This window comes from Dissoconium aciculare (genome assembly GCF_010015565.1).
Source record: "Dissoconium aciculare CBS 342.82 unplaced genomic scaffold K489scaffold_10, whole genome shotgun sequence".
NCBI classification, from domain to species: Eukaryota; Fungi; Ascomycota; class Dothideomycetes; order Mycosphaerellales; family Dissoconiaceae; genus Dissoconium; species Dissoconium aciculare.
The window spans coordinates 837,291-860,247 of NW_022984960.1; the positions used below are offsets into that span (position 1 = coordinate 837,291).

Below are 22,957 nucleotides of genomic sequence, written 5' to 3' on the forward strand. Positions count from 1 at the left end.
TCAATCGGAGGAAGCAGCATTTTGTCCATGCATATTTTCACATTTAGCGAAGTCGTCGTGCTTCGCGCAGACAGCGTACGATTCTACATAGCGCATTTTTACACATCATGACCACGTGAGCCATGTCTATTATTGTAGTCTCTTCCAGGGCTCCTTGAAAAGCCATTCGCCTCACAGACTGTATCTAGACTAATTCGCCCTTGGCCGACAATGTTCCAACACTGCTTGCGCGACCTGTGGTGTTCGCCTGTCAAGACTCTGATCAGAACAGGGCCCACCTCAACCCAAGCAGATGATGCATCTAGAGAGCTTCAATGGTCTTGAAGAAAGGATTCGCCCTTAGGCTGTCATTCGCCTTGACGAGATCCCTCATACGCTGGACTTGCTCCTCCTCATTCAGCCCTTCCTTCTCAACCTGTTCTTTCCATGTGACGAGAATTTCCTTGAGCATAGCCTTGCCAGCCTCGACATCGGCATCTGTCGCCGAAGAATCGCCACCTTGGGCGTCTCTCCCTCGACCACTGCTGTTATTGCCGGAGAAATCCTCCAGCTCATCTGCCTTGCGCTTTGCCATGGCGACCACCTTGGCCGGGAAGCGTACGATCTCGGCGACATGGATACCGAATGATTGGTCGCTGATGCCAGGGACGACTTTGTACAATAAAGTGACTTCGCGACGGCGTCCAGCGCTGCCTGCGCCCGGCCCACCCATCGCAGCATCCTCACCATCTGAGCCACCTATGTGCGCAACAACATGTAGATTCTGTACTTGAGGATACGTTTCCGAAAGCGCCGTAAGCTCGTGAAAATGGGTCGCAAACATAGAAGAGGCCCCGATCTCCTTGATGATGTGTTCGGAAATAGCCCAAGCCAGTCCGAACCCATCATAGGTACTTGTGCCGCGTCCCAACTCGTCGATGATGACGAGGCTTTCTCGGGTAGCGGTCTTGAGGATGTTGGCCGTCTCCAGCATCTCCGCCATGAATGTACTCACGCCCTTCAGCTGCGAATCGCTGGCACCCACGCGAGCCAAGATGCAGTCGTATAAGCTCAACTCGGCTTCGCTACAGGGCACGAAGCAGCCGATCTGCGCCATCAGAGCGATGACGCCGATTTGTCGGATATATGTCGATTTACCGCCCATATTTGGACCTGTGATGATCAGAAATTCGGACTCGCCTCGGACCAGACTAACGTCGTTGGTGATGAAGGAGATGTCGTCTTGCATCTCCATGCATGGATGCCGTGCTTCCTTAAGAATCGTGTTGCCCGTACCACGAGGATGCATTTTGGGACGAACGTAAGCTGTAGGTGCATGGAGCGAAACATGAGCGAATGAAACGATCACGTCAAGATGTGCGACCACACCAGCGAGCTTCTCGATGACGGGCGCGTAGGAGGATGCAACACCGATGACTTCGTTGGCGAGGCCAGTTTGAGTGCGGTTATAGCTCTCGGAGAGGGACTGGAATTCTCGATTCATCTCTGCGAGGTCGACGGTGGTGAAATATTGCCCGTTCTTTTGGATCGCAATATCCATGTACTTTTTCTTCCCACGAATGGCGTTTGCTTCGTTTCGGGTCAGACGCATACACCAGCCGTGCACTCGGTGGTTTTCGAGGATGAGTTTCTTCTCGATATCGAGGTTGAGGTCATCGCCAGCACGACGGTGTTCCTGTTCGATGTTGTAACGCAGCTTATCGAGTTTCTTTCGAATGATACGCAGACCATCGTCGTATTCTGATTTGATGATGTATTCGTGATTGTCAAGGGCGTCCAGATCGATGGTCGTCTCAACCATTTCGAGTAATCCGGAGAAGCTGTCGCAGTATGATCGCAGTTTGTCATTATATTCTATGTCGAGGATTCCTTTGTATGCCTCATCCATGACGCCTTCAAACGTGCCGACGAAGCCAGGTAGCCTAACGGCCACTTGATATGCGTTAACCACGTCCTGCAGAGTGGCCTTTTTCCGTTGAAACTTTTTCGCAAGGCGATATAAGTCCGGTATTGACCTGAGATGTTCTTCCTGGAGAGTTTGTCTTAGTTCTGTGTCGTTCACAAATGCTTCGACTAGCTGTTGTCTGCGTTCGATTTCCTCCAAGCTCATCAATGGTTGTTTGAGCCATTGCGCAAGTAACCGACTTCCTATGGGAGTTTTACAGTGGTTCAACAGTCCGTATAGATTCATTGTCTTTGACCCGTCTTTAGGGCCGGGCATCAGGTTGAGCGCTTTGAGTGCAGAAGAGTCCAGTTTCATGTATTGGCTGAGGTCGTGTTGGTAGAGTCGATATTCTCCGAAATTGGTGGGATCTGACATCACTCCAAGGTAGCGGATCAACGCTGCAGCTGAGCCCATCGCAAGCTTCAAATCTGATTGTGGCAGTGTTGCAATCGTTTTCTCGCCACGAAGTAGCCGGTTGAGGTCTTGGTCGATGTCGCGGTCTGAAAAGTCACCTCCTTGTCTCTCTGCGATGGCGCATCCACAATTATCGGCGATCGCTCGGATTTTTTGGATTTCGGGGTCTTTCCTGCTTGCGTCGGCCTGAATCAAACACTCTTTGACTCCCAGCTGAATGATCAAGGATTCGAAGTTCGAGTAAATGTCATTGTCGACAAACTCTGTGACGCCCAACTCTCGAACACTGGCATCGGCGAAACAGACCCCAACATTCCGAGCCTCATTGGCTCTTGCTGAAACTTTGACGGCGAGTATTATCGGGGCAGATTCTATGTGCCCGCCAAGGTCGTCTTCGATATCCTGCAGATTGCCTGGCGATGCACGCTTGACCACTTTCCATTGATTTCGACCCGACGACTCGAGGATCTCCACCCGTTTGTCTATGCTTTGTTAGTGTGAAGTTCTTTTTTGGTTGAAAAAGCCGCGACACTGGTGTTCATACTCAGACGAAATATTGCGTCGCGCAGAAATGTTCGAAAGACTGTCACTGTCATTGTGACATAAGGCATGCCCGGATTTCGACCCAACTGCTTTAATACCGATGTGGTCTTGTATTGTGCTTGGGCAATGAAGGTAGCATCGCCGCCGTATGCTGACAAGTAATCGCCATTGTCGAATATTCGAATGGTGTCTGCCGCTCTGCTCGAGTCAAGTTGGCGGATTGCCTTCAAGAGGCCGACTTCGTCGTCGACTTGCAGCTCGGGTCTTGAACCCATTTTTCCAATGGATTATGATGCTTGAGTAGAAATCTGGACTGTTCGCCTCGGTCGAGTGTGAAAGAAGCTTCTTGTCACGAACACACCGAGCGAGTGTAGTCCAATGGCTTTTGATATCGTGGGCGGAACTTTCGAAGGAAACCCTGACAACCGAAGACGCGTCGGGCGTCGTGTCGCGTAAAGTGCTTGCGGCAGTCCTGGAAAAAATGAACTTTGGCCTCAGGCTGAGATATCACTGCAGCTGTTCCAAAGACGTCACCTGCACCTTCACCCAGCGCTGTCTGTTCCGCATCGAGGGGGACATTTGCACAGTTCGTTAAGGAAGCGGCCTCAACCGATTGATTCTCACATGTACATATAATTTCACAAGTATGAGGTTGGCCTGGCTCGATCGTTCTCGAGTGCTTCTCTCCCGTACATAAATTCAAGTCAGGTTCGACTATAGCCATCATGGAGTTAGCTCCGCCTTCCTATGAAAGCGCAACACAAGTTGATATCTGGAATCTTGCTTCAACCTATGTAACCCACCCTCATGATCTATGCGCCGTATCATTGGTATGCCGCCGATGGCACAAAACCTTTTCCCCTCGTCTATGGGGCAGTCCGGCAGTGCATTTCCACAACCACCGGGATGGCGACGATCGTGTAATGACTAGATTTCTGCTCGCTTTGCCCTCGGCCCGTCTGGAGGTGCGTCGACTGACCCATACTCTTCGCTTTCCTTCTCGCAAGGACCTACATGATGGCCTCGGGACGGGTTGGCTGAGAGACGTTCTGCATTTGCTACCAAATCTCCAATCCTTGATCGTGTGGAGACTCCCCTCCTTTGATCATCAAACGCTCCAGAACTTGGTGGCAACCGCCAGACGACCCGGCCCAAATTTGCAGGTAACGTCTTTCAGTTTACGACTGATGGAGGCTTCGCGCTGTCAGAATCTCACATCGCAAAGTCTGGCCGATGCACTCCCCCTATTTGGCAATCTCTTGTATCTGGATCTTTCTTTCACACAATCTGCCCGCGATAGAGGCGTGTTGGACAGCCTGAAGAACCTGCAAGGCCTGCAGATCCTCAAACTCCGGGGCGTTGGGTTAGGAGACGACAACGTTGGGGTTCTCGCCCGAGCCATCAAGCTCCGTGTGCGCAGCTTAGACGTCCGGGATAACAGAATCACAGACCAAGGTGCAAGGACACTGCTTCAAGAATGCTTCCTGGCCAATGATGTGGACCGCGGCGACTCTGATCGAAGTCGTGAGCGGCCTCAAGTCGACATGCTGCATTTAAGTAGGAGCGAGGATTTCGAACCCTACCTTCTGTACACTTTCACGACCACGTTTGCCGACAGACTTTCGATTGAAGATACTGCTGCGCAGGGACTGACACATCTATATATCTCGGGCAATAGTTTGACAGCTGATATTGTTTGCGAGATGGCCAAGACCGCCCGGCTGCATGTGCTTGACGTCGGCAATCTGAAAAAAGAATATCCGGCTGAGCCAATGTACCGCTCGGAGCCCGTTCATCAAACGCCTGGTTTGGCGCTTTTGCCTTCAGTCTTGCTCACGTATGCAGCCACGACACTCACACTGCTCCGGATAGATTACAATATGGCCATGATGATATCACCGCAGCCAATCGCTGGCTCTGCCCATACATCGAAGTTTGCTTTGGCAAGTCTGAAGACGCTGATTCTCACCGACGTCCCGTATTCTTCTACGAATGAGGATATCGCCCATTCCATCATCAACTTCATCTGTCTTTGTGCTGCTGAATCGCAAAGCGCCTGGGCGCAGGCATTCAGCGACTATGCTCTGCCGCCTGGCCGACGAGGGAACATTGCTGCAGTGAGACAAGCTGCCAAGCAAAGGTTCGCTCTCACAAGGATCGTTCTGGAAGTTACAAGCAAGCTTGGCATTGGCGGCTCCACCGCGAAAGACTTTAATGCCGAAGATGGCGAGACGATGCTCTCGATGACAGAAGACCGTGATAGCGAGGCGTTCTGGGCCGCGTCAAACGCAGACTTTAGTTTCTTTGACAAAGATGATGGCTCGTTGTCGTGCGATGGTCCGGCGCGTTCATCAGTCTCAGGTGGCGGCACACGCATGGCGTCAGGATTCGATACCATCGCGCTCGTGGCAGCATTCCGCAAAGATAGGAAGATCGCGTTTGAACGCCAGCAAGCTGCTTCATTCGACAATCATTCGCCGTCAACGGCTGGCTACTGGGACGGAGTGGTCCAAGTTGTGCGAAATGCTGAAGTTCATCCAGACCGTATGAATGATTATTACAGCACTCGCTTTGTGCAGAAGGCTGGTTTCTGATAGCTCCTATAGCCTTGCATGATCTTGGGATCCACAAGCTTTGGTGCTCATTTATAGGAGCGATCCAATCTGAAAGCGTGCATGACTACCACATTGAAGTCAGGGTTTCAATCAGCTCGGACATGAGACTTTCAAGCCGCATCCTCAGGACGGCGGCGGCTGATAGGCCATCTGGCATTAGGACGCAAGCCGAAAACCACAAGAGGCTGCAAACATCTGCAATGAACGATGTGTTGAAAGCCGTGCGCTCTCGTGCGTGGGCTAAGGCCTCTATTCGGCTTGGCAGTGGATCATCTCTTCCATGTCTCCGAAGAGCATTTCAGGTGTGACGTCGATGGCAGCCATCCATGTATCCTCGCGGCCAAAGGCGAGCCATAGCACGTCGTCCATGTATCCATGATAGTCGAGTTCTTGGACTTTCCAGTTGATACTCGTGATGTAGAGCATCTCATGCTGATACGCAGCGTAGTCGATCATGCCGTGCACAGTCCTCATTTCCTCGGGCTTCATTGGCTCTCCGCCAGCACGTTGTCCGTGGATCCAGAACGGCTTGGCCGAGAGGCTGCGGATGGCGAAGGGTGGCGTGCTGTCAAAGATCATGACATAGGGCAGGTAGTAAGCATGGCCCGCATAGCTCAATTTCTTCTGGAAAATCGTGAAGATTTTCGTGTTCGCGGCCGTAGGCTTGCATGCGGGATCCGCACGATTGCACATGGTGACGGACAGGGAATTGGTTGCTTGGTGGGTACCGTTGGAGAACGCGGTCTCTTTCACGAAACGCTCCCAACAAGGATCGTCTGTCGCAGCGGCCTTGCGCGCCAGGTTTCCAGAGTGTTGGCCGGCGACGTCAATTTTGCTGAATGAACGGCGTGGCTCAAGGTCATAGTGCGCATACATTTCATCATCAGGGCCCCAGAAGATGAAGTAGTTCTTCTCCACTGGACGATGGGGTGGTGGGCGTCGGATGGAGACGGCATGTGCGAAAGGAATCGACTTGTCAATGAATGGACCCCATTCCACAAGGAGGCGTAAATCTTGCAGCCATTGGCCGAAGCACATATCGTCGTGGTCAGATTGGCTTCCGTACATGATGTAGGGAGAGCTCTTTGGGCCCATGAACACGCGAGCATCATGCGGACCAATGTTCATGTTGAGCATCGCCAGCATGCCATCTTTCTTGCCATCGCAGTTGTTGCTTGTCGAGAATGTCACCGGGAGGATACTCGTGGACTCGTTGCACCGCAGCGTCTTCCCATTCCAGATCGCCTCGCACCACATCTCAGCAAAAAACGGCGAAAATGTCCTCTCATCTTTATCCCGCTGCGCCACCATCATGAAGTGATTCTTGATGTACGGGTGTGGTATGATGCTTGGGTTCAACCCCGTGTGACCCAGAAAGTCCAAGGTGACGTATTTGCCATCCTCGCCGGATATGCTCTTGACCAAGTAGTGTGTGTCGGAGACATTGCCAATTTTGATCTCGTGGAGGTCATAATCAATGGTGTAGGGCACTGGTTTCGCGACACCTTTCTCGTAATCTAGCTCTTCCTGCGCAAATGAAGCGCCACTGCCTGGGATCGCTTTCCCGAAGTGATCTGAGGTTGTCTGAGTGAAGCTTGGATTGATGTAGATTGTGGTGATGATTGCCAACACGAGAACGGCTGTTAGGATTGTCATCAATCGCCGGCGCACGCTGAGGAGTATGCGAGACATGTTTATCAAGGCGAATCGCAAAAAGCTTGGAAGCTTTCCTTGTAGTGGGCTTCAAGCGTCGTATCCGAGGGTGCGGTCCCTTGATCAGAGGTTGTTGACGATAACTTTATCCTGATTTCGAACATTGGCTGAATGTCTTCAGAGCGACTGTGACTTAGCGATTGGCAATCGTGAAAGAAGGGAAGTATATGCGAGTAGCTCGAAATTGTGCACAAATTTACAGGGGCCTTGTACCTTCCGAGGCTCATCTCGCTCGAGGAAGTTTGTGCTGGTAGCGCAACGAACATTGAGCACCAGCCCAAACACATGGTTACGTGACCGGAGCCACCAGCTTTACAATTGTACAGGTCTTTCGGATGGGTCTGTCGCTACCTAGGTATTCATGTTCCAACACTGTTCCTGGTATACGACCTATGGCTAAAAGTGCAACCTTGCAAAGGACAATTCACCAACAACGTCAAATGATAACCAGATCTTCCCACGACGTCGCATTGCGCACAAATACAGGATGATTGATAAAGTTGTACTGATGACAGTAGTGAAGAAAGCATAGCTGTCGAACCATGAACGACCCGAAGAAAATTATTCCAACATACACGCTTCGAATATTTGAACATCCACACATCAATCTTGCCCTCGTCTTCTGCAGCCGTTGCGGGTTGGTCAAAAACAGCCTTGCCCCACCAGGCACCGCCGTTCGGGCTGTTCACATACGCTGTCGCATTGTCATGGTGAAGAGGTAGTCGTGATGGCTCGCCGGAATCATGTCGTGCACCTCGACAATCGTCCGGCTCGGCTGTCAGAAGCGTGCTATGATGAAGAGATGCTGCAGATAGCATACCACATGACTGTGCGATACAGACACACTGGACAATCGAGCAAAACATGCCTCCAAAAGCGCAAGCCGATTGGTAATTTTGTGGGCTTTCTCTTTTCACCCGCCTTTGCAAGGGCGAGTCCCGAACTTTTCTTTTCTAAGACTGGGTCTTGGAAATGGCTGGGTTGACCTGCTGTTCTCGCTGTCGCTCCTCGGGCGTTGCTGGCTGCAGACGGCGGTACAGCTTGGCTGCAAATTCGAGACACGGGTCGTCGATGTAAATCGTCGCGATGTAGGCGATCCAGAGAGTTAACGGGCAAATGATGAGCTGAGCTGCAAGGAATGAAAGCTCAAAGCCGTGGAAACCCCATTTGGGAAGCTCAAATATGTTGATCCAGGCCGGAGCGGTCAGGCCGTGACCATATTTGGTCCAGCCAACAGCGGCGTAAATGTGATCTCCGAAAGTCCACAGAATGGGACCGTGGAAGAGGTACAGCATGTAGCTGACGCGTCCAAGGAACTGGCAGAAGCGAGTTTCGAAGAAGGCCTTGAGCCAAGGAATGCGCGGCGTGACGATGACCAGCATGCCGGCAGCGAAGAAAAGGTAGAACCACTTCGTGTCGAAAACGGCTTGAGGCTTGAGGAAAGAAATCCAGTAGTAAGTAGGCGAGTCACGGAGGACCTGAACTTCGATCGAATAGCCAGGAACACCACCGAGCCAGATGGCGATGGCCAGCATAGTGTAGCAAACCCGGTTCTTGTATTTCCCAATGTCGGTGATCCAGGTCGGAAGGTTACCCTCCTCGTAGAGCATCTCCATGTCACAGATGAGCATGCCTCCCGTGAACATTGCGAAGTAAGCACCGTCAGCGATCCACATGTAGTACCAAATGAGTACGCCGAAGACAATCAGACGGTTGCGGCGCGTCAAGCGCGAGACAGCCATGAGTGTGGTGTAGATACCGATAGAGCCACGCATCTCAATCGGGATAGACCAAGAGTGGGGATTGTAGAGGAAATTGTATCCATCACCAGTGGTGAAGATGAAGGTGAAGTTCTTGATGTCCAAGTACCATTGCCAAATCTCATCCCAAAGCGTCTTTTCGCGGTGAAACGGGACCTTGAAGTCGAGCACGTGGCAGACGACCATGGAAATGAAGGTGGTGATAAAGATGGGCATCATGAGACGCAGCCATCGACGGAAGAGAGCAGACGAGATGTTCTCGCCCAGAGTGACATACTGGCCAGCGTGGATGAGCGAAAGCGGCTTGAGTGAAAGAACGTAGCCGGAGAGGAAGAAGAAAATGGCGACAGCAAAGTGACCACCCGTGACGAAAGTACGGATACCGTGAAACGTGGCAAACGAGTAGTTGCCCTTGTAACCCCAGACGCTCTCGAGTTTGTGATCGAAGAAGGAGGATTCATGCGCCCACATCTCGTTGTGCAAGATGTACACCAGGAACGCCGCCCAACCTCTCAGACCATCCATCCATGCCGTCTTGCGAAGCTTTTTCGGGCCTGCAGGCGCCTGTGCAGCTTGCGAGTTGGTGCGCGGAAGTGTCGGTGAATTGGGTTTGCCATTGAAACCTGATTGAGCACCATTGAGCAATTGTTGAGCAAGAGACCATGCCTGGGAGCCGGCGCCTTCTTCATTGCTACCGGATGGTCCAGATGATTGTCGAGCCTCGCCCTTTTCAATATCAGCGACATTGTCTCGCAGGTTATCGTCCTTTTTCTCCTCCCGTTGCGTCGACATCGTGACGATGGCGCCCGCGGCGATTGAAGGGATGAGCAAGGAGAGATGGTATGTGTTCGAAAAAGTGTGTGGAGAATGGTGTAGGAACGATGCCTGGCAGGAGTCTCTCGGGGGCTACGGTGGACGACGCTGCTCCTGTGGCCGCCAGAACAAATGAATTGGAGGTCCACGCGCTAACGCCTCGAAGGGGATGCCGGTGCCAAGGCTACTCCAGATCAAGCCGCAAATGGGGGACCACGCTGCAGGGCCATTTGATGGGTGCAGGTGGAGTACATTGGAGAAAAGGGCGAGCTCGGGACCGGCCGCTTAACGAACCGTCGGCGGGGATGCGACAGCCACTCCACAGCACCTGCAGCCGTCCAAAGATCAACGAGGTGATCATGATGGTTTCGTCCGCAAGTTGTGCCTGTTCTACAACAGCCATGCAAGGCATGAGGGCCATTCACTGCACGTGAATCGATCTTCAAGCAGCAAGATTACAGTGGGTGAGCCAATTGTTTCTGCCCGATGTTAGGATATGGCCTTCCGAGGACCGTAATAGCAGACCATGCTGAAAATCCGTGTGAATGCCAGTGAGAATGCTTGCAAATGTCACTGTTCCAAGGTTCGTTTCATTCCGTACTGTATGTAGCAAGTGCAACGCCAGGTAAGACATCCACGAATTCGGCGGAATCAGGGCTCTCGCAAAAGCTACGACTGGCTATCACCCATCAGGAGTCATCATCATGGGACATACTGAGGTCGATATCTAAATGACCTGACATGCCTGCCGAACGTGTCACACCAAGGGACTGTCAGACGTCCAGAACGCGCATGTACACTCGGTCTTTCTCCCGTGTTCTCTCAGGTTATAATCAATTGTTATCTGTACGATACGATGTCACTGAAGCCAACGATGGGATGTGACATTTTCACATCTGAAGACCTCATGCACAGTAACAAGTCTCGTTCGCTGTTGCTTGACTTCTACTTCGATTACTTCGAAATGATTGTGATTGTGATTGTGAGGAAGGCTCGCAATGAGCACGGGTGCGCCACGTCTCGCTTGAGCTGTGCTGACTATGACTGTTGCGCGCAGAATGAAACAGATCCTTAATAAGTCCATCATGGCATCGAATCGAATAAGTGCCCTCGATGACCAAGGTGGTGATCAGTCGGCAATCTTGAATCTGGGGGTCCCGTAGTCTGACAGACGCGAATACAGCGTCGTTAAACCTCCAAGGCGCTTACTCGGATAGTCGTTGCTCGTGAGAACAGACTCCAAAACGAAGCACGAACACATCATCGAAACGTACCGAGCCAAGCAGTTCGATCTGGACCTTGGAAGTCGTCAATGTTGGAAGGCGAGTACAGTACCGCGTCAAGTCGTGGATGTGCTCCTCACGCAGCGGGACCAGCCGTTCGGTTGCAGCATTGGACAGTAGCTGATCGACGGGTGGGAGCCGCCGTTGAGCACAGCCAAAGTCAGTGCCGAGGTTCGGTTGGCGGCACTAGGTGGATTTTTGTGGACAGATAACGATTGTATGATCCGGAATCTACGTATTCGCCTCGCTAAACGTGCTTGAATGGATTCAACACCTGCAGACCTGGAACATAAAGTTGCCATCGCACATGTAGCGCGTGCGGGGCAGATGGAGTTGATTGCGCGTCCAGGCGCCGATACGTTCTGATGGCGAGAGTCTATCGCACCTTCGGACGCATATCATGGACCATGGATCTCATCTTGGGGCAAGGCCTCGCGTGGAAAAGGGATGAAGGTGTTCACACTGGATTCACCACAGACCCCGGGCGGATCTATGGCCGCTCAGGCCGTGAAAGATGCAACAGTCATTTCAAGAGCGGAAATTGGGTGTGTATTGCACGGAGGACAAATTCTGTGTGAACCCCTGAAAAAATATTGTGGTGGAGCAATCAGCAATCCTACATATTTCCGAAATGTGGGTGATGGTGGTGGTGTGGCCAGCATTAGCGCAACGTCAAGTTAGACGGTTTTTGATTTCCCCGCTGATGAGATCGGCCCGTGGAGAGCCAGGGAGGCGAGAAATGGCGAACATTTGGGTACAGCCTCCCTTGTGGAGTTCTTGCGATAAAGATTGGAGGCCTGGTTGAGGTCCATCCTAATAAGGAGGTGTGGGCGAACGAACTGTTCAGCAATTTGAAGCAGATCTGCGTTCGATAAGCTCGGCATGCACTGTGGCCACGGGCTCGGCATTACAAGATAAAAGTGATTTGGCGGCCACACCACAATTATTCGGTGTTCTCTATTGAGTGCATTTCAGGGGCGGTAATGTACCGTGTCTGGCCCTCGTGCGCTCTCCTGAGCAGTTGAGATTCGCACATATGCAGTGTAATCAATTATGCATGCGCAGAACAATCGTGCCTGTCATCAGAGCCTGTCTATCGGTAGCGATGCCATTGAGAATCGTCGTCGCGCTGCCTACCCGTTTCGTCGAGAAAGACTCCTAGGGTCCACAAAGCGAACGTTTGGTAAATCAAAGGCCGGACGGGCACCAGAACGATGCGATTTCAGGCCGTTAGCTCGTGGATGTGTTGGGAATTTCACATCCCTATATCGACATCGTTCGTGAGATATCCAACGTGTCATCGTTATATCGAGTGTAAGACTCGAAATACTGACTTGACCCCTTGCCGTGATCCGTGGGCCGATATGATCGGCCTGCATGGAATCATTTACCCATCAAAAATTCAACGTTCAATACGAATTCGCTGTCGAGGATATTTCGCGGCGGCTGCCAGTGTTGCGCGCAACATGGCGTGTGTGTTGTATGGGACTGGAGCAGCTTGTCTGAAATGTGCTCACTCGAAACTTGTCGCTTTCGAGGCTGTCTCGTCTATAGAGATTCCCCATCGGGTGACGGCGATGCAAGGCCTTTGAGGTCATCTAATTGAAAATGGGTGGATCTCATTGAACGGGCAATGGAGACCCGCCACGCCGAGGACCAGCATTTGCATAACACTCAATTCCTCTCTGGAATATGTCTCCAGGCCTTTTGGCCGCGCATTACTGGGTTGAAGCCTCTCAGTGACATGAATTATTTCATGCAGCCCACGGGTCGCCGTCCTGGTATACGGGCTGAGTGATGGGGCACAGCTGACACGGCGCGCGGCACAAATCTAGGAATAGAACACACGCGTGTGTACAACTGCAAACGACGTTGGCATATTGCTTCGCCCGCGTCTTTCGCGTAAAGCGGTTTTACGGTGAATGGGCGGTTTTGCCAGGAGTGCTGTCAATTATTATCGTTGGCCAATGGTGGACCAACTTGACGCGTGTGCGTTCATAGGTACCCGGACAAGGCAGTGAGCACCAGGGAGCGCGACGAGCGATGAGACGGACGTGAACGAGACACGTTGACGCCGTCGATCCACGCCCGGAGATTCATGATCATTGCAGTCAGCTCGGTGACGATATCCAGTGATCATTAAGATCACCACATCATGTACGGTGTCAGGGATCATAGGGGGTAGACACCAGACGATGAGGAGAAAGCGCAGGTCGCTACGCAGGATGAACCGAATTGTGCCAAGTATCGTCGATGAGCCTATCATGGCGATCCGTTCCTGGCTGCTGTCCAGTCTACAGCGGGCCATCCACCACACAGTCCAGTTAGTATTAGGAGCACCACCGTACGAGATTCCCGCGGCTTTTTTTTTTTGCGCGCGCGCGCTCGGTGCCCATCACTCCTTATAACGGCCCTCTCATAATTATCGAACGGCGCTACTGGAAATTCGTGGTCCTCCAGAAAATTCCCCCAATTCTAGTTCTCGCAGCGTGCACATGCAGTTGTTAACGCTAACCTGAGCCCCCAGCTTTGCCTCTCAGCTCTGCGTTCGCGTAGGTACAGTACACTGTCTCTCCCCTTGTCGATCAAACACCGTCCAGTCTTCTCCATCGACCACATCACCAGACTGTCGCCAACACTACCATCACGGCCGCACCATCACCATTCTTATCATCGCCCTCACATCTCTCTCGTTGCTGCGGTCATCACCGTGAGCTCGTCGTCAGGGCATCTCCACAACCTTCGCCGCGCGTGTTCACTGGCGCCATCTCCCACCCTGCCATTGGGACACCTGTAACACACCAGCATGGGCAATCCCTCCGCTCAATCATACGACGTCAAAATGAATCTTCCGAACGGCAAGTCGCACGGTGGCTTCTTCAGAGCAGCACCAGGTCAGCTGGGAATGCGGCGATATGTTCAGCGTTTGCTACCAGTCGCGGTTGCGGCGCTGTTGGTGCTCGCCTTCATGGCTGGCTCCACGAGCAACAGCATGAGCGCCTACCGGAAAACGCGGCATAACCTGTTCCCTAGGAAGATCTGGCAGACGTGGAAGGTTGACCCGCTGAAGTTCGAGGAGCGCGACCACGATGTCGCAGCGACTTGGATCGCCAAAAACCCCGACTACCGCTACGAAGTGCTCACGGACCAGAACGATCTGGCCTACGTCGAGACACATTTCGGTGTCGATGGCCTCAACCGCCCTGACATCGTCTTCATGTACCGCGAGTTGACCGCTCGTATCATCAAGGCTGATTTGCTGCGATACATGATCATGTACGTGGAAGGCGGCGTCTACACGGACATTGACGTCGAGGCCATCCGCCCCGTACGTTACTTCATCCCCGACCGATGGAACGAGCGGGACATCGACATGGTCGTCGGTGTGGAGATTGATGAGCCTGAATTCTCATGGCACCCTGTCCTCGGCCCCAAGTGCATGTCTTTCTGTCAATGGACTTTCATGTGCAAACCGCGCTTGCCAGTGATGCTGACCCTCATCGAGACCATCATGAACTGGCTCCGTGGCGTCGCATTGGAGCAGAAGGTTCCTATTGGAGAAATCCACTTGGACTTCGACCAGGTCATCTCGGGTACTGGCCCCTCGGCTTTCACAAATGCCATCCTCAACGACATCTCAGGTCGTCTGGGTCACCGTGTCACCTGGGATACTTTCCACGGTATGGACGAGAGCAAGCTTGTCGGCGGTGTCCTCGTCCTCAACGTTGAGGCTTTCGCTGCCGGGCAGGGCCACTCTGACAGTGGAAGTCACGAGACCAAACACGCCATGATTCGTCACCACTACCACGCTTCGCGTTGGCCCACCACCCACCCTCGCTTGAACCACCCCGTGTTCGGCGAAGTCGAACAGTGCAATTGGGACATGCACTGTGTCGAGACCTACGACCACGACGTTGAGCATTTCAAGACACTTTCGCCTGAGGAGAAGATGATCCAGATCACCATCAAGGAAGAGCAAGATCGTCTCGGCTTCGAAGTCGAGGCTCGTGATGACATCGCGGAGAAGGAGAAAGAGCGTGAAGAGGAGGAGCGGAAACGGGAGGAGGAGGAAGATCAACAAGAGTAGGGGGGACAATTTCATCAACGACTCATCTTCTTTTCTTGCTTGTCATCTTTTAAACTTTACTTTTTGTTACGCGAACTCCACGCTTGTGTTCAATTACGCCATTCCTCAAACTTCATGCTGTTTTCTTGCTCGAGAGTCTTTGCCGGGCGACTCGATCACGATCTACGCTCTACCTGAGAAGAGCTAGGCTTTTTCCCCTCTCTGCCAACATAAATCTGCACATACGGCGTTGGTCTTGCGTCATCTGGCAATCACCAGAAGAACTGTTTCATCGCGGACGACCACTTACGCCTGCATCATGGGCTCTGGTCACGATTTGGGATTTTCAAGCATTGGCCGGCGACTGGCTTCGCTCCGATGCAGAGCCTACGGGTCTGGGTCTGGTCCTGTCATGCATCAGCGAAAGTACACCTACAGCAGTCGAGGATCTCAAGCTCCTGGAGCCCACTAGTCCACGATATCGAGACTTCTCCGCTGTCTGGCGTACACATTCAGATCGCTTGAATTCATTTACCGGCATGGGCACTTTGGTTGGTCAAGCACAGACGCGCAATCTAATGTCTCAAACGTCGGCTTCCCAGACTTTGAGGCTCTCTATATGGGATCCTGACTGCTATGCATGCTCCAAGAGTGCAACCGAAATGGGATTTCTTGGAAACTAGATGTGGACGCCAAAAGCCGCCAACGTCAGCGCAGAAACTTCGGGCCGCTCTGCGTTTCATGGGCATCATGGATTGAATGGAGGTCAATGAACCATTCCCTGAGCATTCTCTCGACCAACGCATGGTCGGTACCGAGGCCAGCCGCCAACACGTGACGTATAGGTCTGATCCGCGGCGAATACACAACACTCGGAAAGAAAAGAGTTAGAGACCGACACGATGAAAGACAACGCGGAGGTCAGCGACGTATCCAACTTCCGGGCCTAGAGGGGCAAAAGACACTTAATCATGACGAAGTAGAAGAAGACAAGATTTTGTTGTGTCCATGCGTGGTCTGCTAATCGCTTGGTGGGCATTTGGGTCGGCGTGCAGGCGTCACTATTTCTCATATTTTCTAGAGTTTCCTTTTCCTTGTTTTTCCTTTTAATTTTCGTCTTCGCACAACTGTATCTAGAAGATTCCTACAGCTCAGAAGAGGGGACGGCGACATGATGGATCGAGGTCGATTCATTTTTGTATCTGCGCTCTAGGCCAACTCAATTATTTTCTTCAAAATCGCTGTATGAGCGCTCCTCGTCCGATTGCTGAGACTTGAGTATACTACATACCGAAAAATGTTGTGTGCACACAAATGCCCTTTCTAGTACATCACACGCATGTCAGCCTCGTACTGCCTGCAATCAAATAATTGATGGTCTTCGACTGGGATCCAGAGTAGTATCTCGTTGGCACTTTCGGTGAGCACGGGAAGTTTTCTGAGCTGGTCCCTTCCCTCCCTGTATCCCTTATCACCACTCACATAAATATTGCCAGAAGAATGAAATATCTCGATATCAATTACGATCATACTTCGTCACAGTAGCAATACGCAAACGAACAAGGGTATAACCTGTGTTACGCATCACTGACCCACATACTATATGGGAAATATCAACACCGCCTAGATACTTTCCCTGGACATGCAGGGGACTACTCGGAGAAGCCAGCACGTGACGCGTTTAGGTGGCTTTCGAAATTCCCCAGGGCCGCCTCCCATTTGAGATGCACCTAACGTACCTCATAAGCCTGTGCGTCATTATAAGCCTATGCGGCAGTCCCTCAACACCATCACGTATTCTTTCATTCAGCACGCGATAATTGTCCACACCACGCGATGCCGACGCCTATACAACGTGAATCTGAGGCTGTTACCATTGCTGCATTTAGGAATGGTGAATTTTCATCAATCCGTCAGACAGCAAGCGCGTACGGTCTTGCTCCAGACACTCTAAGGCGCCGCCTCCGAGGTCAACCTTCAAGGCAGCAACGAATAGTCAACAGCAGGAATTTCAGTATCGCTGAAGAGGAGGTCATTATTGAAAGGATATTAGACATGGATACGAGAGGCTGGCCACCAACGTATTCTCATGTAGACGAAATCGCTAATGTCCTTGCAGCGCAGAAGGGTCAACTGCCGGTTGGCAAACAATGGAGCCGCAACTTCGTACAGAGGACGCCACAGCTGAAGACTAGCTTCTCTCGAAGGCTGGATTGTCAGCGAGCGAAGAACGAGGATCCAGATGCTTATATGGATTGGTTTAAGCTAGTAAAGAATACGGTTGATTTTCATGGCATTCTAGAAGACGATATTTACAACTTTGATGAAACTGGCTTCCGCCTTGGACAAGCTGGTAACGTCTATCCCTGCAACCCGAGACGCACTGTGACACGAGACAGATTTCCCGAATTGCTCTTTATTTTCGCAATGCAAGGTCATCTCGTGCAAGCAATACCTCGGCATCAGAGAAGAACTTGACGCTGTGATCATATCCAGAATTGGAGTTATCTCCATTATCCAGTGACCTGTCGTTGTCGTCCTAGCTGCTGTGGCTGAATGCGGCGTGAGGTTTGCCCATTCCTGTACTGCCGTGTCCTGCAAATTATATCATTATTAAACCTGCTCGCATAAGCGCTTTGATCAGAGAACAAGACGCTCCGTGAAAACTTGAATCCAAGTGTGCGTTGTAGTTGTAGAATGTTTGAGATGCCAGACATTGGAAGATATTTGACACGACACGCGCGATGTGTGGCTTGTCATTGCGGCACAGTGTGTGAGATTCTAGAAGCATCGATGGCGGCCTGCTATCTATTACTACTGCTTTATCTGACCACTGCTGGGTGTCGTAAACGTGTCAAAAGCTACACTCATCTATCGTCGAGTCGTGTTGCGACGATGGATCCAGCGAGCTTGGTACTCGCACAGCAAAGACCTGTAGGCGTGCCGAATTCATACCGCGCCCTCGCCGATCACGCCGGCGTCCCATGCTCTACCCTCCACCACCGCGCTCGGGGCCGACAATCGCTGCGTGCGAAAGCGGAACGTCAGCAATACCTCACGCCCCCAGAAGAGCAAGCCGTAGTCGAGTTCCTGTTGCACATGTCCAAGTTAGGACAACCAGTCCGGATGAAGCATGTTCCCTCGATAGCATTCAGCGCGACGCGACAGCGTTGCGCCAACAACGGACCATCGAAGCCGCCAGGTAAAAATTGGGCCAAGGCCCTGGAAAACCGACACCCAGAGCTGAGAGCAAAGCGGGTTGGAGCATTAGATTGGAATCGACATGAGAAGAACATATATGGAAAGATTGTACACTGGTTTGCTGTCATTGAAAATGTCCTGAAGAATCCCACGGTCGCGGCGGAGAACGTGTATAACATGGACGAGACCGGAGTCATGCTCTCTATACTAGGATCTGTGAAGGTGCTCGTAGGCCGTGATGACACGAGAGCCTACAGAGGCGCGCAAGTCAAGCGCACGACCGTGACTGCTATCGAGTGCATTAGTGCAGACGAGAGATGCTTGTCGCCGATGATCATCTGGCCAGCTGCCACCCATCGGAGTAATTGGACCACGTTTCCGACTCCCGGTTGGCACTACGCTTACTCGGAATCCGGATATACTGACTCTCAGATAAGCTTCGAATGGCTTCGCCAGGTGTTCGATCCGCAGACGAGGGATCGCGCTAACGGTCAGCCTCGTGTATTGATCTGCGATGGCTTCGGCACGCATGAGACCCTTGATATCCTAGAGTTCTGCTTTGCGCACAATATCATCCTCTGTCGCCTGCCGTCCCACACGTCACACAAATTGCAGCCTTGCGACGTTGCCGTTTTTGCCCCACTCAAAGCCGCTTACCGTGACAACGTCGAGTGCATCGAACGAGGCGGCGTAAATGCGATCGGGAAGCAGCATTTTACGTATCTGTATGGACCCGCTCGTGAAAGGGCATTCACGAAGCGTAACATCTCCGCTGGGTGGAGCAAAACAGGACTGTTCCCGTTCAATCCCGATAGGGTCCTGAGAGATCTGCCTCAGCCTGTCTGTGAAGCCGACCACCCGACTATGGTACCTGTCGTAGAGACGTCCTTACCTCCCATACCCGTGACACCCGTGACGCCGGTCTCTGCAGAATCTGTCGTCGCCTTGCAGAATCTCATCATCGGTCAAGACGCTCAAAGTCTTAACGCTACGAGCAAAGAGAGCCTCGAACGACACGTCGCAAAGTTAGCTCGAGCGACACAGAAGTCCTTAGCACACAGCTCGATGCAGCGTCATCGGATCGATCTGCTGCTGAAGACAAACGATGAAGCTAAGCCTCGCCGGGCAGGCAGGTCGGTCGTCCTTGGGAAGGCTCGAGTCATGAGCTATGATGACCTGGTGGAAGCACGCAAAAAGCGAGCTGAGAAGGACGCACTAAAAGAGCATAAGAGGGGTGGCAGACGTAACAAGCGACAGGACGGCGACACGGTGAGTGCGGCAATAGTCGCGCCAACAATCAACCTGTCATTGCGCGATGACCGCGCTGTGATGGAACCGGGCTGGGACGGAGAACGCGAGGATTCAGCATGGTGTGCGCCGATCGCTTATATGTATTGATGAAGAGCTTGATATTGCAATTGCCTGTTTGCGTCAAATTCCGCACGCACGGCAACACCCGTGTCGCCCCAGGCCTGGATTTCACATCTGAAACGCGGACTCGTCGACGACATTGATCGAGACCCATCTCTACGCATAGACCTGGTCATGCTCCATCGTCGAATCATTTCTTTCGGGTGCGATTTCATATCAGATTGTGCTTGCCAGTCGACTCGTCCCCCGGTGTAGTTGTGAGGAAAGTGCGACATGGTGCAGCCTTCGAGGTGGCAGTGCAGCATGCAGCTGTGTCAAAGCCACAATGATGGAGGCCCCACAGCCTTGCCGTCGTGATTCTCCGGTCGCCAGCTCGCTCATCACTTCTTGCTCTGCATTTCATCACTGAGTCGTATCGATCGTGTTCACGAGTCATCATGCGTCTTCTCGATGTAAAGACTCTCAAATTCACCGAGTTCCTAGACGAGAAACCCCTGCCGAAGTACGCGATCGCGTCGCATCGATGGGGATGTAAGGAAGCCACCTTCGAAGATGTGCAAGAGGAGCGCAATAAGAGCAGTGCCGGGTATCGGAAAGTGGAAGCATTTGCACAGTATGTGCAAAAGCATGTGGCATCGGTAGACTGGCTATGGATCGATACTTGTTGCATAAACAAGAAGGACCCCGCCGAACTCTCGTACTCTATCAACTCAATGTTCAGGTGGTATCGCAATGCAGAGATCTGTATTGCGTACTTGGCAGCTGCAACGCAGCAGAGCGACATCGGGCAGGACGAATGGTTTCACAGAGGCTGGACACTGCAAGAGTTGCTGGCGCCGCACTTGGTTGTCTTTCTGACGAAGGACTGGCAAGTCATCGGCAACAAAGGATCAACGTTCCACCCACGTGACAACATCGGGCCTGACCTTGGAGCACAGATCGCCAACATAACAGGCATACCTGAGCGCATATTGCACGACTGGGGGGCGAGTGTGAACATGCGAGTCGAGGACAAGATGCGCTGGATGGACAATAGGAAAACGACTCGAGCAGAAGACATGTCATATGCTTTGTTTGGCATAGTAGGAGTGACTCCGGGCGCAAACTACGGAGAAGGTGCGGATAATGCTAGAAATCGAGTCCTTGCTGCAATCCGGCAGCGCGACGAGGTGGAAGGTCAACGGAAAGCGCGATATCAAGAAATCACTAAATGGCTCAAGCCTTCTGACCCATGGACGAACCATGAGTCTGCGCGGAAATTGCACGAGGAGCGGACCGGAGAATGGCTGCTACAAACGAAGGAGTATCGATCGTGGAAATCTGGAGAAGACCAATGTCTGTGGCTATATGGCGGCGCTGGCTGTGGGAAGACTGTGCTTTGTTCTACTGTGATCGAGGATATGAAGGCATACTGTGAAAGTAATGGCAATATTGGTCATACTATCTTCTACTTCTCGTTCTCGGACGAGCGCAAACAATCGTACGAAGATCTTCTGACTTCTCTTGTCGCACAGCTTGGACACCGGGAGCCGGCCTTCTCGATTCTCCAGCAAATGTACGACAAAATCGACTGCAAACTACCAGGGGAAGGGGAGCTTGAAAAGATTCTGCACATAGCGCTAGCATCGTACGAACGGGTTTTCTGCCATCTAGATGCATTGGACGAATGCCCCGAAGAAAGAGGAGCTCGACAGCGCCTGCTAGAAAACATAGAGAGGCTACTACGACAAGCACCGAACATGCATTTGATTACAACCAGCAGAGACGAGCTAGGAATTCGCGATGCTATAGAGCAGCTCGGCGTCAAGTCTGTTTGTTTGACTGGCAAGAAAATAGATTTTGACATCCAGCGATATGTGTCAAAGCAACTGGCTCGCATACCGAAGCTTGCGCGGCTTGATGCTGCTACTAAGGAACTGGTTGAGACGACTTTGACAGAAAAAGCAGATGGGATGTAAGTCAAGTGAATTTTTGCAGCTGTTACTAGGCTAATCAATGAGCGTCACGATGCAGGTTCCGGTGGGTCTTCTGCCAACTCCAAGAATTATCAAAGTCGAAGCGCACTACGCCTACGCTAGTGAAAGCTGCGCTGCTTGCGCTCCCTGCGACCTTGGACGAGACATATGAGCGGATGCTGCAGAACATTGCTGCTGAAGACCAAGCATATGCGCTGACACTTCTTCGATGGCTTGCATACTCGCAGGCCCCCTTAAGACTAGATGAAGTAGCCGAAATCAGCACCATCGTTCCGGGCGAGGATCCTGCTGCCCACGATGTTGTGGACATTTACAATCGAGGCGGATTGACAGATGTTTTGGACATACTTGCCGGACTCGTTGTCATGGTTGAAGCTAAAGCTGGGACTGGAAATGCAGCTACTAAGAATTCGTTGCTTGACGATATCAGCAAAGTAGACGACGATGTTAATGGCTTTTCCAGGCGACTGATCGAGAAGGACACAAAAATCAGATTGGCACATTTCTCTGTAAAGGAATACCTCGAATCAACGCGCACAAGAGGAAGTGTCGCACAAAGCTTTCGACTAGACCCAACCCGAGAACATCGGTTGATCAAAGAAAGCTGTCTCGTGTATCTGATGCACTACAGCAACTCCGAGCAAAAGGCTTCTTCTAAGCAAGATCTTGTCGTGTTTCCTCTGTTGGATTATGCTGCTGCAATGTGGTATCGCCATGCCTTGCTTCAACAGGCCGAAGATTATCGCTGCGAAATACAGCTGCTTGAGTCTAAGACTCATCAAGCCGACTGGCTCAAGATACACAAGCCCGATATGTCTTGGAGTAGACCTTTCGACAACGATGATTACGATGATAAGGCGAGCTCATTGTACTATGCAAGCTTCATTGGGCGAGTCGGTGTAGTGCAGCTGCTGCTGGAGGCCAAGGCCGACGTCAACGCGCAAGGCGGACGGTACGGCACCGCGCTCCAGGCCGCATCTTTACGGGGCTACGACAAGGTGGTGCGGCTGCTGCTGGAGGCCGAGGCCGATGTCAACGCGCAAGGCGGAGACTACGGCAACGCGCTCCAGGCCGCATCTTTACGGGGCTACGACAAGGTGGTGCGGCTGCTGCTAGAGGCCGAGGCCGATGTCAACGCGCAAGGCGGAGACTACGGCACCGCGCTCTATGCCGCATCTTCCGGCGGCCACGACAAGGTGGTGCGGCTGCTGCTGGAGGCCGAGGCCGACGTCAACGCGCAAGGCGGAGCCAACGGCA

At 52.2% G+C, this 22,957-nt stretch overlaps 9 protein-coding genes across 9 annotated transcripts in view; 6 read left to right on the forward strand and 3 right to left on the reverse strand.

Annotated features, from left to right (window-relative positions):
* Positions 1–16: 16 nt before the first annotated feature.
* K489DRAFT_41792 (DNA mismatch repair protein) lies at positions 17–3,306 on the reverse strand. The gene is made up of 2 exons (XM_033608197.1): positions 2,904–3,306; positions 17–2,841 (listed from the first exon to the last, which is right to left on the reverse strand). Exons 1-2 carry the CDS (start codon positions 3,175–3,177, stop codon positions 302–304), a joined length of 2,814 nt encoding a protein of 937 aa, XP_033457796.1. The 5' UTR covers positions 3,178–3,306; the 3' UTR covers positions 17–301.
* A 217-nt stretch (positions 3,307–3,523) lies between these two features.
* K489DRAFT_41953 (uncharacterized protein) lies at positions 3,524–5,631 on the forward strand. The gene has a single exon (XM_033608210.1). The coding sequence runs from the start codon at positions 3,628–3,630 to the stop codon at positions 5,494–5,496; it is 1,869 nt and encodes a 622-aa protein (XP_033457797.1). The 5' UTR covers positions 3,524–3,627; the 3' UTR covers positions 5,497–5,631.
* A 135-nt stretch (positions 5,632–5,766) lies between these two features.
* K489DRAFT_323628 (uncharacterized protein) lies at positions 5,767–7,173 on the reverse strand (the record flags this gene model as incomplete). Its single annotated transcript, XM_033601708.1, has 1 exon — positions 5,767–7,173. The coding sequence occupies one exon, from the start codon at positions 7,171–7,173 to the stop codon at positions 5,767–5,769; it is 1,407 nt and encodes a 468-aa protein (XP_033457798.1).
* A 1,010-nt stretch (positions 7,174–8,183) lies between these two features.
* Positions 8,184–9,782, reverse strand: K489DRAFT_390137 (uncharacterized protein; the record flags this gene model as incomplete). Its single annotated transcript, XM_033606572.1, has 2 exons — positions 8,184–9,544; positions 9,614–9,782. 2 exons carry the CDS (start codon positions 9,780–9,782, stop codon positions 8,184–8,186), a joined length of 1,530 nt encoding a protein of 509 aa, XP_033457799.1.
* Positions 9,783–14,078: 4,296 nt separating this feature from the next.
* On the forward strand, positions 14,079–15,173 carry K489DRAFT_323349 (glycosyltransferase family 32 protein; the record flags this gene model as incomplete). The annotated part of the gene is made up of 1 exon (XM_033601691.1): positions 14,079–15,173. The coding sequence occupies one exon, from the start codon at positions 14,079–14,081 to the stop codon at positions 15,171–15,173; it is 1,095 nt and encodes a 364-aa protein (XP_033457800.1).
* A 2,874-nt stretch (positions 15,174–18,047) lies between these two features.
* K489DRAFT_304002 (uncharacterized protein) lies at positions 18,048–18,467 on the forward strand (the record flags this gene model as incomplete). Its single annotated transcript, XM_033600498.1, has 1 exon — positions 18,048–18,467. A coding segment is annotated over one exon (420 nt), but the record flags the coding sequence as incomplete, so codon positions are not given.
* A 63-nt stretch (positions 18,468–18,530) lies between these two features.
* K489DRAFT_390139 (DDE-domain-containing protein) lies at positions 18,531–19,751 on the forward strand (the record flags this gene model as incomplete). Its single annotated transcript, XM_033606573.1, has 3 exons — positions 18,531–19,043; positions 19,065–19,378; positions 19,415–19,751. The coding sequence occupies 3 exons, from the start codon at positions 18,531–18,533 to the stop codon at positions 19,749–19,751; spliced, it is 1,164 nt and encodes a 387-aa protein (XP_033457802.1).
* Positions 19,752–19,956: 205 nt separating this feature from the next.
* On the forward strand, positions 19,957–21,895 carry K489DRAFT_42044 (uncharacterized protein). Its single transcript, XM_033608219.1, has 2 exons — positions 19,957–21,673; positions 21,738–21,895. The coding sequence occupies exons 1-2, from the start codon at positions 20,162–20,164 to the stop codon at positions 21,849–21,851; spliced, it is 1,626 nt and encodes a 541-aa protein (XP_033457803.1). The 5' UTR covers positions 19,957–20,161; the 3' UTR covers positions 21,852–21,895.
* The window catches only part of K489DRAFT_323412 (ankyrin), a gene marked incomplete at both ends in the record, with an annotated part of 2,644 nt that continues 1,488 nt past the window's right edge, over positions 21,802–22,957 (forward strand). Inside the window, 2 exons of the mRNA XM_033601697.1 lie at positions 21,802–22,068; positions 22,177–22,896. Of these exons, the coding sequence (XP_033457804.1) occupies positions 21,802–22,068; positions 22,177–22,896 (987 nt within the window). The remainder of the gene's footprint in view (positions 22,069–22,176; positions 22,897–22,957) is intronic.